Genomic DNA, 15,264 nt, shown 5'->3' on the forward strand with positions numbered 1-15,264 from the left:
TTAGGTATTGTTTAAATGGTAACACGTTATTTTAGGGTCTTTTAACTAGTTACTTATTAACATGCATATTACTAGAATATTGGCTGTTTATTAGTACTTATTAAGCACATATTAATGACTTATTCTGCATGACCTTATTCTACATTCTTAATCCTACCCAATACCTAAACTTAACAACTACCTTACTAACTATTAATAAGCAATAAATTAGGAGTTTATTGAGGGGAAAAGTCGTAGTTAATAGTGAATACATGTTCCCTATACTAAAGTGTTACCGTTTAAATTTGAGTGATTCTGATTCCGATTCTGCTTATCGATTCCTAGTTTTGATTCCAATATGGTAAAAAAAATGAAGTCAAACATATTTGCATTTTGCAAAACTTTCTGTTGCTGCTGAATACCAAGAACAACCAACTAATAACTAATATACATTTCAAACATTATTAAAGACAAGTAAACAGTTAACTAAGCAAATTAGCAATAGCACAAATTAATACAACTGATCAAAGTTCAGAAACTGAAGTCAAATGTAAAATAACTGCATAGTCTTCTTTTTATAAATAAAATATAGATTTATCCTTATTAGAATTACAAAAGATTTTCAGTTAAGATCAGTGAGTAATTTTATTTGTCTTTTGTTCTTTTATTAACATTAATAAGTCGGACGGCAGCAGGTTTATTAGGCTGCTGTCACTTTAAGAGCTAATGCACGGATCCAATATACTGTTACACATGCGTTTTCTTTCTCGATTGTTTACTTTCACTTAAGACATTACCGACCGTGTTTACAAGGATATTTTGACCATAATTGTGTGCGTTTCTCCATTCAAGCACAAGAAGAGAACTCAATTCAGTATTCGCGTGCCAAATTGATCATCTTTGGCTACAATGGTCTAACATAACATTAAAATGCACTCACAGAAAAAATAAGAAAAATAAGATGGAAACAAAAACTTAAAATAGCCTAACTGCATAAGTGTATGTATATATTTTACTCACATTTTGGTGATCATATAATAATTTCATTGTTAAACACATTTATTTATTTATTTATTTATTTAGTTAGTTAGTTAGTTAGTTATGTTATGTTATGTTTTGAAATGCAGAAAAAATATATAATATGCAGGTGTCTCCTATAATAATATTTCCTGGAAATCCTTCATTACATTGTCCACTTAAAGGGTTAGTTCACCCAAAAATGAAAATAATGTCATTAATTACTGACCCTCATGTCATTCCACACCCGCAAGACCTTCGTTAATCTTTAGAACACAAATTAGGATATTTTTGATGAAATCCGATGGCTCAGTGAGACCTCCATTGCCAGCAATGTCACCGAACTTCTCAAGATCCAGAAAGGTACTAAAAACATATTTAAAACAGTTCATGTGAGTACAGTGGTTCAACCTTAATGTTATGAAGTGACGAGAATACTTTTTGTGCGGCAAAAATAACAAAATAACGACTTTTCAACAATATCTAGTGATGGGCGATTTTCTAGTGATGGCCGATTTTCACTGTTTCATGAAGCTTTACCAATCTTTTGTTTCGAATCAGTTGCTCGGAGGGCCAAAGTCATGTGATTTCAGCAGTTTGGTAGTTTGATAAGCGATCCCAACCACTGATTCGAAACAAAAGATTCGTATTTACAGGATTTTTGGGTGAACTAACCCTTTAATGTCAGGCTGTTGTCATAATGACAAATCTTGTTCTTAAAAAGATACTTCACCCAAAAATAAAAATAATGTGTTTGTTCTTCAAAATACTAAAGAAAGAAAAGAAAATCATAAAGGTTTGGAACGAGAGGAAATGTTCATGTTTGGGTCGACCGTTCCTTGTCATTTGACTGGTTCGGGCAAAGTAAACAGCTCCGGTTTGGTAATGTCAGTGCCATTTGTCCATATGCAATTCTTGCTTTTGCAAGGTATCAATTTTGCGTAGATTTACTCGGAAAATAAATTAAGCTGTGATAGAGACGATGTGCATGGCTTTTTTGTAAAGTTAGGTTACTAAACATTTGCACAATAGATTTTTCAAGATATTGAGTGTGTTGAGATGGCTGAGGATACAGACACGCATCCCTGAACTACTGTGCAGTGTTGAGTTTCGTGAAGAAGAGTCTGGAGTGCTGGATCACAGTCTCCTGGTGAAAGCTGGGCCGATGGATCAGAAATGACCCTAACATGAGTAACCTCTCACAGATGGAGGGAATGAGAGGGAGGAAAAGGGAGTGTTGTACACAGAGGCCTAAACAAACAGTTGAGGATCAGAAATTCCTCAAACAGTCTGCTGTGGGCCGGATGTTCTCACTTCTACAGAACCGGGTGTTCTCACTTCTGCAGAACCGGGTGTGGTGGGATCTGTAAACACTGCTCTTTGATACGGCTAGAGAGCCTGCTGATTTTGCACCAGTTATGTATCTCCATATACATAAAAATTTTAAAATTTTCAGAGGACTGTGAAAACCGCTAAATCTAAGTACTTTGTCGAGCTAATAGAAAACAATGATAATAATCCTAAAACATTGTTTAATATTATAAATACAGTAGTAAACCCTCCTATATTAAATGTAGATTCATCCCCATCAATATGCGAAAACTTTCTTAATTCATTTAAAACAAAGATTGAGAATCTTAGAAGGACGATTCTGCAAATGACTTTTTAGGCTCTGCTACACAGACCGCTGTTTTTAATCACTTATTACATTTCAGCGTTTACGGGAAATTGTAAGTGGGTTGAAACCTACTGGGTCAGTTGTTGATATGGTTCCTCCATGGTTTTTGAAAGAAAACTTTGAGGCTATTGGACCTAGTATTGTTCAGATTATAAATAAAAGCTTAGATTCAGGGGTTTTTCCCAGCATGCTGAAACAGGCCTTTGTGCAACCTGTACTAAAAAAACCCAACTTAGACCCAACTGACTTGACAAATTTTAGACCAGTTTCTCATCTATCTTTTCTGTCAAAAATTTTAGAAAAAGTGGTGTTTAGTCAGCTACATGTTTTTTTTTTTTTTTTAGAACAGAACAAGATTAGTGAACTTTACCAGTCCAGCTTCAGAAAGTATCATTCCACGGAGACAGCCCTTGTAAAAGTTTTCGATGATTTATTGGTGACTGTGGATGCTGGTGATTCAGCAGTGTTAGTTTTATTAGACCTAACTGCAGCCTTCGATACAATAGATCATACGGTGCTGCTTTCATGGCTAGAAGAGTATGTAGGGTTTCAGGGTAAGGCCCTAAATTGATTTAAATCGTACTTGATTGATAGAAGCATGGCAGTACGATTTGGATCATAGACATCGAGAGCGACATCGCTTATATGTGGTGTGCCTCAAGGCTCTATCCTGGCCCCCACGCATTTTTCACTTTACATGGTCCCATTGGGGGATATTTTTAGAAAACACTACATAGTATTTCACTGCTATGTGGATGACTTACAAATATATTTAATGGAAGTGGAAATAGTTTAGAACCTCTAATGTCCTGCCTCTCTGATATTAAAGCATGACTGGCTTCTAATTTCTTATATCTTAACAAAAACAAGACGGAGGTTGTAGTGTTCGGCCCCAGAGGAGCTAAGGGCGCAGCAGAGTTACATTTTGGCCCACTGTCAATGAACTTTAAAGAATGTGTTAAAAACTTGGGTGTTTTTATTGATAGCTCTCTGAAGTTGAACGCACAGATAAATCATGTGGTAAAGTCAAGCTTTTTTTCATCTGAGAAATCTGGCCAAGATTAAATCTTGTCTGACATTTAAGAGTCTCGAAATTGCAATTCATGCTCTCATATCATCAAGACTGGATTACTGTAATTCGTTATACAAAGGAATTAGTCAAGCCTCTATCCTACGGCTGCAGAAGGTTCAAAATGCTGCTGCGAGATTATTAATGAATATTAAAAAACGTGAACACATCATTCCGTCCCTGGTCCTATAAAAATCTCTGCATGGCCTTGCACCGTCTTATTTATCAGATTTGTTAATTGAACATCAAACGGGAAGAACACTGAGATCGACATCTCAAAATGTACTTAAAATTCCAAGGACCAAGTTAAGCCGGAAAGGGGATCGTGCATTTGCGGCAGTAGCACCTAGACTTTGGAATAGCTTACCCATGTATGTCAGGGATGCTGACTCGTACACGTTTTTAAAATACAACTTAAGACACACTTGTTTGAATGAATCTTTTGAATGGATGATTCAATGACAAATAAATTTTTTTAACCGTCAGTTGTTTCCACCTAGTGAAAGATGTAATTGATACAACCGTTATTTGACGTGCCAAGTTCGTTTCAAAAGGTAGTTTGCTCTATTTTGATCGCTATCGTAGACATCAGTGTTTAAATACTAACTTAAAACTTATATCTCAGTACTTCTGTGATAATGTGAATATTTGTAACACAGAAATAACTAATGTGTGATTCAAAACGGCTCTCTCTGGCTCTGGCAGCACGAACACAGATTTGAGCGTATGATTTTGTCAAAGGTTTAATAGATGCGGGAGAATCATTGTCATTAATAAAATAAGATTGTGTGGGTGCTTGAATCGAGATTGCGATCTTTTTACGATTAATCGTGTGTGATCAAAGCTGAATTTTCAGCATCATTACTCCAGTCTTCAGTGTCACATGATCCTTCAGAAATCATTCTAATATTTAGAATTTCTAACATTTGATGCTCAGTTATTATTAACTATTATTACTTATTATCAATGTTTATTTTTCAGCATAATATTTTTTGTGTGTAATTATTCCAGACTTTTGACCGGTAGTGTGTTTTACTTTTCGTTTCAGTTACCAATAAGAAACCAGCACAAGTTTTCCTCACAAAAGTGAAGCAGTTTGAGGGCTCTTCATCTTTTGTAAGGAGATCTCAGTGGACCATCAGTCAGCTGCGGCAGGTCAACGGCATCGACTCCACCCGAGTGAGTAGATTGGGCTCTTTCTCCATTTCCATCTTTGTGAGATGTTTTGATGGTATTGATCTTTGACTACTTCCCTTCATCCAAAAATGTTTAGGATTGCCCTGAGTTTGACTTGATATTTGAGAATGGATCTGACCAGTGGATAGCAGGTTCAGCTGGAGAGAAGTGCGTGTTTGTCCAGATCCTCCATCACACATGTCAGCGGTACATTCCCGAAAGAAAACCTGAGTTTATCAACTGCCACTCCAAACTGTTGGGAGGTGAGAAGCCCCAGTCAAACATACTGTACACTCTCTCCTTCACTATGCTCTTTTTGTGTGTTTTTTAAATAACACCCGATGTGATCTTCTGCTGCTGTAGCCAATCAGCTTCAAGGTTCTGCAGACCTCGGTTGTAACAAGTGCTTATTTGAGTTACTTTTGCCTTTCTATCAGTTGAACCAGTCTGGCCATTCTCCTCTGACCTCAACAAGGCCCTTTCAGCCACAGAACTGCTGCTTACTGGATATTTTCAGACCATTCTCTGTAAACCCTAGAGATTTGTGTGCGTGAAAATCCCTGTATATCAGCAGTTTCTGAAATACTCTGACCAGCCCGTCTGACACCAACAACCATGACGCGTGCAAAGTTACTTAAATCACCTTTCTTCCCCATTTTAATGCTCAGTTTGAACTTCAGCAGACCATCTTGACCATGTCTAAATGCCTAAGTGCACTGAGTTGCTGCCATGTGATTGGCTGATTAGATATTTGCGTTAAAGAGCAGTTGAACTGGTGTACCTAAGTGGCTGGTGACTTCTCATGCAATATGGGGAGGAAGAAAGATCTTTCTGAAGATGAAAAGCATGAAATGGTGCAATGTTGTGCAAAAGGCATGAAATCAACTAATATTGTGTGAAAACTGAATGGAGATTATCGAATTATCATAAGATTTGTGAGTGTTTTAGAGCACAGCAGAACTCAGTCAGATAAAGGCTTATTAAGGAAAGTTTCTGTCAAACAAGTTAATTGTATTAAAAGGGCAGCTATAAAAAAGCCAGTGTTGAGCAGCAAACAGATATTTGAAGCTGCTGGAGTCTCGAGAAGCTCTCCATGCAGGCTGGCAGTTGTGCGTAAAGATGCATTTCAGCCACCTCTAACCAAACCTCACAAAGAGAAACATTTACAGTGGGTTTAGAAGTATATAAAGACTAATTTTTAAAGAGATTTATTCACTGATGAATGCCGTACTACAATGGATGGTCTAAATGGATGGATTTCTGGATGGTTGGTGAATGGCCACCACGTTCCAACAAGACTGTGACGTCAGCAGGGAGCTGGCGGGTGATGATTTGGACTGGAATACTGGGAAGTGAGATGGAAGATCCCTTTAGGGTCTCTGATGGTGTCAAAATGACTTCTGCAAGATATGTGGAGTTCATAACTGGCCATCTTCAGCTATGGTATAAAAAGAAGGATAGTGCCTTCTGAAATACAATGCACTATGAACTATCCCATGCTGCAAAAAAAAAAACACCCCAGCAATAAAACTGTTTGAAAATGTATTTCTACACCCACTGTAAATGTTTCTCTTTGTGAGGTTTGGTTAGTGGTGGCTAAAATGCAATTTTACACACAACTGCCAGCCTGCATGGAGAGCTTCTCAAGACTCCAGAGACACCAGCAGCTTCAAATACCTGTTTTTCTGTTTTTATAGCTGCCCTTTTAATACAATTTTGTTTGACAGAAACTTTCCTTAATAAGCCTTTATCTGACCGAGTTCTGCTGTGCTCTAAATCACTCACAAATCTTGATACTTCAATAATCTGCATTCAGTTTTCACAAAATATTAGTTGTTTTCATGCCTTTTGCACAACATTGCACCATTTCATGCTTTTCATCTTCAGAAAGATCTTTCTTCCTCTCCATATTGCATGAGAACTGTGACTTGCTTAATAATGTGGAACAACCTCTAAGTAGGGTTTCCATTTACCTAAGTAGACCTGGCAAATTATTTTGTCTGAGATTGATACCAGTTATCTAAAAAGACATGGATAAATAAACAAACACTTTCTTAGAAAAACTAAAATCTAATTGTTTATTGTACTGAAATCCTACTGATATGTCACTTGCATAATAATTTGGAACACAGTGTGTGTGTGTGTGTGTGTGTGTGTGTGTGTATATATATATATATATATATATATATATATATATATATATATATATATATATATATATATATAATTACTATTAATGATAATATTGAATATTGATAATATTGTTTTAAAGGGGACATATAATGAAAATCTGACTTTTTCCGTGTTTAAGTGCTATAATCGAGTCCCCGGTGCATCTACCAACCTAGAAAACATGAAAAAGGACAACCCAGTAACTTTGTTTTGGTAAGCCTTTCTCTGCAAGAATGTGAAAAAACAAGATTTCGCTCCCCTTGTGACGTAGGAAGGGGATCTTATTATAATATTACCGCCTATAATATAATCTGCACATTTCCACTCAGGGCGCGGCCATTTTGTTTTCGCAAGCGACAGCGGTGTACCAGTTCTAACACCATGGCAAAAGTTCGATCAAAGCATGCTAACTGTTCTGTCGTTGGCTGCACAGACGAGCACTGAACACTATTTAGAGTCTCGTTAGCTTGGATAGCCTGAAGTTGACCCTGGCAAGATCGATTGATAAAAAAGGAGCGTTTCTGTCCAAGCGATAGTTTGGAGAAAAAATATTACACCATTCTTCTTCCAACTTCTTCCTGAGTCTCTCCATCAGTGTCGACTCCGGTTTGAACAATGTAAGGATGAACACCGTTACTGACAATCCTCATTTTGGCTGCGTGAGATTCTCCAGATTTGTTGTTGTTGAGCGACCGAAGCGCGAGCTGTTAAAGCTCCGCCCTCTTCTGGAACGGGGGCCGGGAGCAGCAGCTCATTTGCATTTAAAGGGACACACACAAAACGGCGTGTTTTTGAAAGTAGGAATACATCTACACAGTTGTTTTTCTTTTTAATTTTACTCTCTGCATCTTGTTCTGATGTTTGATTATTGCTAGTATATCATAATCACATAAATCAGGTTTTCAGACTTGAAACATAACGCCTATTACCAAATCTGAATTTCAGCTCCAGCTCTTCCTCAGCACTTGATCCACAGTGATACAAACAGTAACGCTGGCGTCTGTGTTATCGTATCAATCTCATCCTTTGGAAGTGCATGTAAAGTGGATTTGCTTTGGCAGCAGAAAACAGCATCTTCTCGACATGAACACGAACCAAACTCTTCCAGTCTCTGATACAACTACAGTGTTTGAGAGGCAAAGTAGACGTTGTTCCCAGGCAGCCAATGAAAACCGTAGGCTGGCATTATGCAAATTTGTAACAAACCTACGCAAGTCCCAGCAGGATGTGAGACTGGAATTACGGATGACTCGTTTCAGGCAGTTCAGAATTGCTTCTTTCTTTTGGGAGACAATAAATCCATTTATCTGATCTTTGAAACTTTGCAGACCTTTTACATTCACAAGCAGCTGTATTACACACTGCATGTAAGATCATATCAACAAAAAAAGCCTAATAGAGGCACTTTAAGGTAAAAGGCATTGATGTGGGGATAGATCTAGATTATTTGTATATTTGTTTAATCAGAACATGTTCTAGAATGCAGTACCACCACTAAAGCTCAGACAGTTTACATTTGTATGCTACAATTAAAGTGTTCTTCTGTCGAGGACGGTGCTGATGCTATTTTAACTGTGTCTTGGGGGAAGCACCCTTACTTCTCTTTCCTGCCAGTTATTCCTCCCACTTAATAAATAACAGCTTTTAGTGTTGCTTCTTGTCTTTATTCTTTTAGTCGTGGTCTGACTCACAGAGAGGACGGACTGTGTTATTGTGGGAAATAGAGTCGCGGTTGCTGTGGGTTCAGAGGCCTGGATTCTGTTGCCTGGCAGGGTTCAGTTCACTGATCCATTTAAAGCTGAGCAAACATGAACACACCTGATTGTGAGTGAGTTGAACGTGATATAATGGCTTTGAATGTTTTAGTCACACTCTAGGTTAAAAGGTTTTATATAGAAGCTTAAAGCGTTCTGTCAGGTGCTTCATAATAGGGGTTCCCACCATGGGGTCATTTTATTAATTTTAATAAAACGTTATGAATTGAACAGCTCGTAAATGTACTTTATCAGTAGAAAAAATCTTTTTTATATATATTAGGACATTGCTTAAGGCTTCTTTAAAATTAATTCAAGAACTCTAGGGTTCTTTTTGAACATTTATTTTAAAAGTGGTGATTTATTCACGTTCTCATACCTCAGAGTCCGCTCTAGAGTATAGAGTAAGCTATAGGTTGAATCTTGTGTGACACTGTGACTCTGGTGCTATCAGAACACTGCTCTGTTTGTTTGAGCGTCCAGACCAGCCTGACACAACAACACTAGCTCAACCAATGGCATGATTTTGAGGTACATTTATCTGTTGACTGATGGCAGTTGTTTGGGAAACCTGTTTGAAAACACTGTATTTCTGTAACTTCGAGCCTTGCTGGCCCCTCCGGTCTAAGTCTCACACCAGTGCAAAACAAATACGGTGAAGCTGCTCAGGTGTGGGACGAAAACCGTGGGGATGTCACTACAGGACCAGTTCCATTCTCAAAACTCCATGGATAGATACTGGAATAAATGACATGTTGTGGTCAGTGGGCATTCATAATGCTGGAAGCATTTCATGAACATCCTATTATGGACACTTAAGTACTTTTAGTGCAATTTAAAAAAAGTTTTACTTTAAAGTATGTTTAAATCATTATGTTTTAATAATCTTTTGTCATGCTTTAAAGTACACTTATCTTAATGTGTTAAAGGAACACTCCACTTTTTTTGAAAATAGGCTCATTTTCCAACTCCCCTAGAGTTAAACAGTTGAGTTTTACCGTTTTCGAATCCATTCAGCCGATCTCCGGGTCTGGTGGTACCACTTTTAGCATAGCTTAGCATAGTTCATTGAATCTGATTAGACCGTTAGCATCTCGCTCAAAAATGTCCAAAGAGTTTCGATATTTGTCCTATTTAAAACTTGACTCTTTTGTTGTTACATCATGTACTAAGTCCGACGGAGAATGAAAAGTTGCGATTTTCTAGGGTGATATGGCTAGGATAGCAATGATATTACGCAGCGTCTCTCACAAATGTCTCCATGGCTGCAAGGCACGTTCCCTGTGCAAGCAGTGGGTCACAGGCGCTGCGTAATATCATTGCGCCTGCTGCAGCCATGGTACGGCAGCAAAGTTCCTTGATTATTACGCCGGAATGAGAATATAGTTCCTAGCCATATCGGCCTAGAAAATCGCAACTTTTAATTTTCCGTTGGTCTTAGTACATGATGTAACTACAGAAGAGTCAAGTTTTAAATAGAACAAATATCGAAACTCTTTGGTCATTTTTGAGCGAGATGCTAACGGTCTTATCAGATTCAATGAACTATGCTAAGCTATGCTAAAAGTGGTACCGCCAGACCCGGAGATGGGCTGAATGGATTCGAAAACGGTAAAACTCAACTGTTTAACTCTAGGGGAGTTGGAAAATGAGCCTATTTTCAAAAAAAGTGGAGTGTTCCTTTAACATGCTAAAGCACATGTAAAGTACTTCATTATAATTTGAACTGTCATGTGTTATTTGATATTACATTTAAAGTATTGTAAAGTGAACAAAGTTTACTCGTTCTCCGTGTTATCTGGACCAAGAAATTCATGTTTATTTGTCAGTTTTTGACAGCTCCGGGGCTTTCGTAAAATTTTGTATCTCTGCGCACAGACAGTCAGATCGACTATTGTAAGGTTTATCACTGAAAATTGTATCGTACTAAACAGCATTATGGTAAAAATGGAACACTATGGCAATAGCTTTCTTATTTGTATGCGATGGCGTTCGGGGGGTTGGTCAGGACTGTCAGAAAAGCAATTTCTTTCAGTTTTTCACTGTGTTCATGCTCATCCAGTTTGAAATATTGACTACAAACACAAAAGTTTTTCAGATTATTCGTTGCGGCGTTTTCTCCGTTTTTATGATTCTTTGCAGCCTTCAGCCAATCTTTCACTGGAAACCCAAAGTAACTCACTCCAGCTAAATGTTTACTCTTTGAATTCTTGCACTTGGGAACAATACAAGTCGACACAATTATGACTAAAAGTTTGCTAAGAAGTATTTCCTACTAAAGCAAGTATTTGAGGTAAGCTGGTAAGGTGGCGCTGCCCCAAAACTTATTGAATATGGCAAACATACTGCTGTACATACTGCAAACATTCTCCACTAATGCAGAATCTAGTCAAAAATTAATTACTTTATAATATGAAAACATGCAGTGTAGTGTGTATATATACCGTTTCATTGTCTGTTTTAAATCCGCATCTGAAGTGTCCCGCTCTGTGCAGCGCACAGTCTCACGTCAAAACAAACTCCATGTGGAGTCAGTGATAGTTTATTTCACCTCTAAAGGCTGTTTTTGTACTGTATATGAGAGAGCGGGGTAAGATGAGCCATTTTTACAGATGAAAGTTTGTTCAATTAATTGGTTATCAGCGCCGATTAATCAGCCAAAAATGAATCGATCAGTTGGTTGACCTCTTATCAACCCAATCTGGCAACACCGGACTCTGGTCAAGCGTATTCATAGCAGACTGGTGGGAGTGACCCTGGACGGCAACATACCCAGTGCATCATGGGTGTTGAAGTTTTCTTACCTATTTGGCAAAAGGGAAGACAACAGCCTTTTTTTTTTCTAGTCAAGTAGCACCAATTTCAACATTTTGTTTTGCCTTTCTACTGTGTATAGGCAGCCAAGTTTTATTGAAAGCCCATTTTGCCAGTGGTGAATTACCCCTGTACTGAATTACAACGTCATCATTACAAATGTGTAATTACAAAAGTGTGTAATTAAATACATGACATACAAGTTTAAATATTAATTACATTACAGTGTATTTTAATTTACCATTAAATGCTTGTCAGTACATTTTTTTTTTTTTCTTCAGAAGTATGCTGAAGTGTACTTCTTTTCAGAAGTATAGTGCAGTTACTTCTACTGTATGTTCTGTCAGTCTTTTTTCTGACCTGGTCTCCTTCATCTCTGTAGGTAACAGTATCCTGCACGAGGCGGCAGACAGTGTCAGCAGTGCAGTGCAGAAGGCCAGTCAGGCGCTGAACGAGCGCGGCGAGAGACTGGGACACGTGGAGGAGAAGACGGGCCAGATGATGAACAGCGCCCAACATTTTGCTGAAACTGCACACAAGGTAAAATTTGGCCTGTTCCTGGAAGAACAATTTGTGTTGCTTTGCTGCCTTCATGTGGCGACTGCACAGACACACACACACACTGCTACTGTTCAAACGTTTAGGGTCGGAAAGGATTTTTCAGGATGAATAGAATAGAACAATATATATTTGAAATAGAAACCTTTTTTAACATTATAAATGTTTTACTGTCACTTTTAAACAATTTAATGCATTTTGCTGCTTTTAATGCATTTTTAATGCACTTTGCTGAATAAAAATTATTTTTTTATTTAAAAAAAAAAAAAAAAAACTTTTGAACAGTAGTGTATGGAAATGTATTTTACTCTTATTAATGCATTATCAAATTAACCAACATATTTTTTAACAAATCATGCAAGGGGCAGGAGATTGTGTACCATTATGATTGAGCTCGCTGACCTTTTTAGACATTATTATACAGTAAATTTTCTCTCTCTCTCTCTCTCTCTCTCTCTCTCTCTCTCTCTCTCTCTCTCTCTCTCTCTCTTTTCTCTTTTTAGCTTGCCATGAAGCACAAGTGTTAAACCTTTACCGTATTTTTGGAGAATCTGATATAAATCCCTCACCCCTGCGATCAGAGGGATGCGCATGACGTATCATATGAAGAAATGAGGACATGTGTCACACCGTGGCCTGTCAACATGGCTGGAGCCTTGAAAAGATCATGCCTTCTCTAACCATAGATGGGATTTTCGGTCATTGCAAGCTTAATCGAAGCCTTATTCCTGTGTGCTGCCATTTGACAGATCATTATTATAATTTCAAAAGATTCCTACTGAAGATGTAGAAAATTTAAGGTTCAAATTCCTGCAGATATTTGATATCCCTTCTAGATTGATCGATAAGTGCCATCAGCATCATGAGAGAATTTTAGTGTGTGAAATTATTAAAATATATTTTTTGTAAAAATCCTTCAGAAAAGGATTTTGTAAAAAAAAATCTCTAAACTTGTTCTTTTTTTAACATCATTTTGTTTCTTCAAATGTCACCACATGCAAAAAAAAACAACAACCTATTTTACTGATTTATTTTTATTATTAAAATAAAGTTCTTAAAGACAAATTTTAATAATGTAGTGCATCTGAAGTGTTGAAATATCTACAGAGCTGCCCTGAGAAATGACAAGACCATGAGAAGTGCCGCGCTGCAGTTCACGACGGGTTGTGCCTTAACTGGATGTTAAATTCACATGCAGTGCCAGAATGAGAGGAGATCAGCTGATCGCCAGTGAAAGAAAATATCATGCAGCAATGGTCATACTAGTCTACAAATTTAGTTTAATTTTATACTGTTGGATAAACGCGTGATGTTATTTCTGAGGTTCTTAACGCACTTCAGTTTGTCCTCAGAGCCAGAGCGACTACATAAACACATGCACTCATGCTACAAATATGTATAACATAAACTCTTTTGTCTACTAGGGAGTACTGCAGCTGTCTGAGGAGCATGACACATTAGCTAAATTCTCAGTTTATTTTTTTCTTTTTTCTTCTTTAACTTTAGTAAAAAAAATATATATATACACACACACACACATATATATATATATATATATTAAAATCACTACCTTGTTAATTTCTGCCTTGAGTTGTTTTGCTTTTTATGTTGCCTTTGGCTTTTTATAAGAATATTTGGTGTAACATGAATGTTTACACATAACTAACATATTGTATTGAAGTAATTATTTAAAGTGTTACAGTTTATAACAGCCTGAATTAGCTGTGTCAACATTTTAAACTGGTTTTCTCTTGAGGAACCTTTAACAAAAAGCATATGTTATACTTTGCAATATTATTTCCCCATTTGATTGTTAGCTAATGGATTACGAAAAAGTGACCAAAGTCTGTAGTGCTCCGTTTTATGTGTTGCATTTAATGCATTTGATTGAAATAATAATAAAATTTTCAATTTGTGATAAATATACATAATTATATCTGTGCTTAAAACCCTGCCTTAAAATTGCATAAAGTGTTCAGAAGACTGTTTTACTTCTGTCATTTGTAACATAATTTATAGCTTCTTTTCTGTTAAGTGGCATCAACGGTCATATGGTTTGTTTTATGGCTGTAGAGACAGCTCTGATGCACTGATGTCTGCCTTCAAGGCCGGGGAATACTGCCAGAGAATGTCATCATTGTCAGAGAAAAACAAATGAATTATGAAATTGTCATGTGCATCCCAGGCCTAGACGTTCATGTTTTTCATGTCACATGCTTTCATGATGAAAACCAACCCCCGTTTGAAGTGATCTAACCACATTTCTGAGTATGTAGAGTAGTGATATGCTTGTCGCTAGTTGTAAGTCAGAATCTTTTTTGTTTAAAGGGAACATTAAGATATTGTTTAACCGTTTTAAATGTGCCTGTGCTACTGTGTGGTAAATGGAATAATGAATAGGTAATAAATGACAATAATACATCTCCTTGCTCTCGTAAGTACATTTGAAACACTTGTTCTGGTGCAAGAAGACATTCAGGATTATGTGATATCAAAATCAGAAACAGGTTTCAGTTTGGCTACCAAATGTCAAGTGTTCAAGCACTTTTATATTAGCTTTCAATGTTAGATGTGGTCTTTTCCCCAGCAGCTCCTTTATTTTTTTAATTTATATTTATCCCTAAATGGACATATAAAATGAACAACTAGCAAATTTAGATTTTTAGTATATAAAATAAGTGTACACTTGTTGTTCGGAGTGTAAGTGGTGATGGGGAATTATATTCCAATGTTTTTGCCTTCTCTTGCAAAACTGTTGCATTTCCTTGAGAAACTTTGCATTCACTCGTAAAACTTTTGTGATGGAAATAATATGAGTGGATATGTATTCAGTGCAGACAATACTTTTGCTTCAACGCTGCGTCTGGTATTGACGCTATGGGGAATGCCATCGCTGTGACCGGCGTCTGAGGCACGTGTAAACAAAAGCCAATAATCATTGGCACACAGCAGTCCACGATGTCACACGCAGAGTGCCGGTGAGTATAAAAGGGCGCATGAGTTACACGTCATCAGCTTTTTTTGTCTTCAGAAGCCGCTTGTCTGTA

The 15,264-nt window shown here is 37.2% G+C and overlaps 1 protein-coding gene across 1 annotated transcript in view; it reads left to right on the top strand.

Annotated features, from left to right (window-relative positions):
- Positions 1–14,638, top strand: part of stxbp6 (syntaxin binding protein 6 (amisyn)) — a 36,844-nt gene extending 22,206 nt beyond the window's left edge. Inside the window, exons 3-6 of the mRNA XM_051866940.1 lie at positions 4,792–4,922; positions 5,017–5,182; positions 12,042–12,199; positions 12,721–14,638. Of these exons, the coding sequence (XP_051722900.1) occupies positions 4,792–4,922; positions 5,017–5,182; positions 12,042–12,199; positions 12,721–12,744 (479 nt within the window). The 3' untranslated portion in view covers positions 12,745–14,638. The remainder of the gene's footprint in view (positions 1–4,791; positions 4,923–5,016; positions 5,183–12,041; positions 12,200–12,720) is intronic.
- The last annotated feature ends 626 nt before the right edge of the window (positions 14,639–15,264 follow it).

The sequence above is a fragment of the Ctenopharyngodon idella genome, chromosome 17 (genome assembly GCF_019924925.1).
Source record: "Ctenopharyngodon idella isolate HZGC_01 chromosome 17, HZGC01, whole genome shotgun sequence".
Taxonomy (NCBI): domain Eukaryota; kingdom Metazoa; phylum Chordata; class Actinopteri; order Cypriniformes; family Xenocyprididae; genus Ctenopharyngodon; species Ctenopharyngodon idella.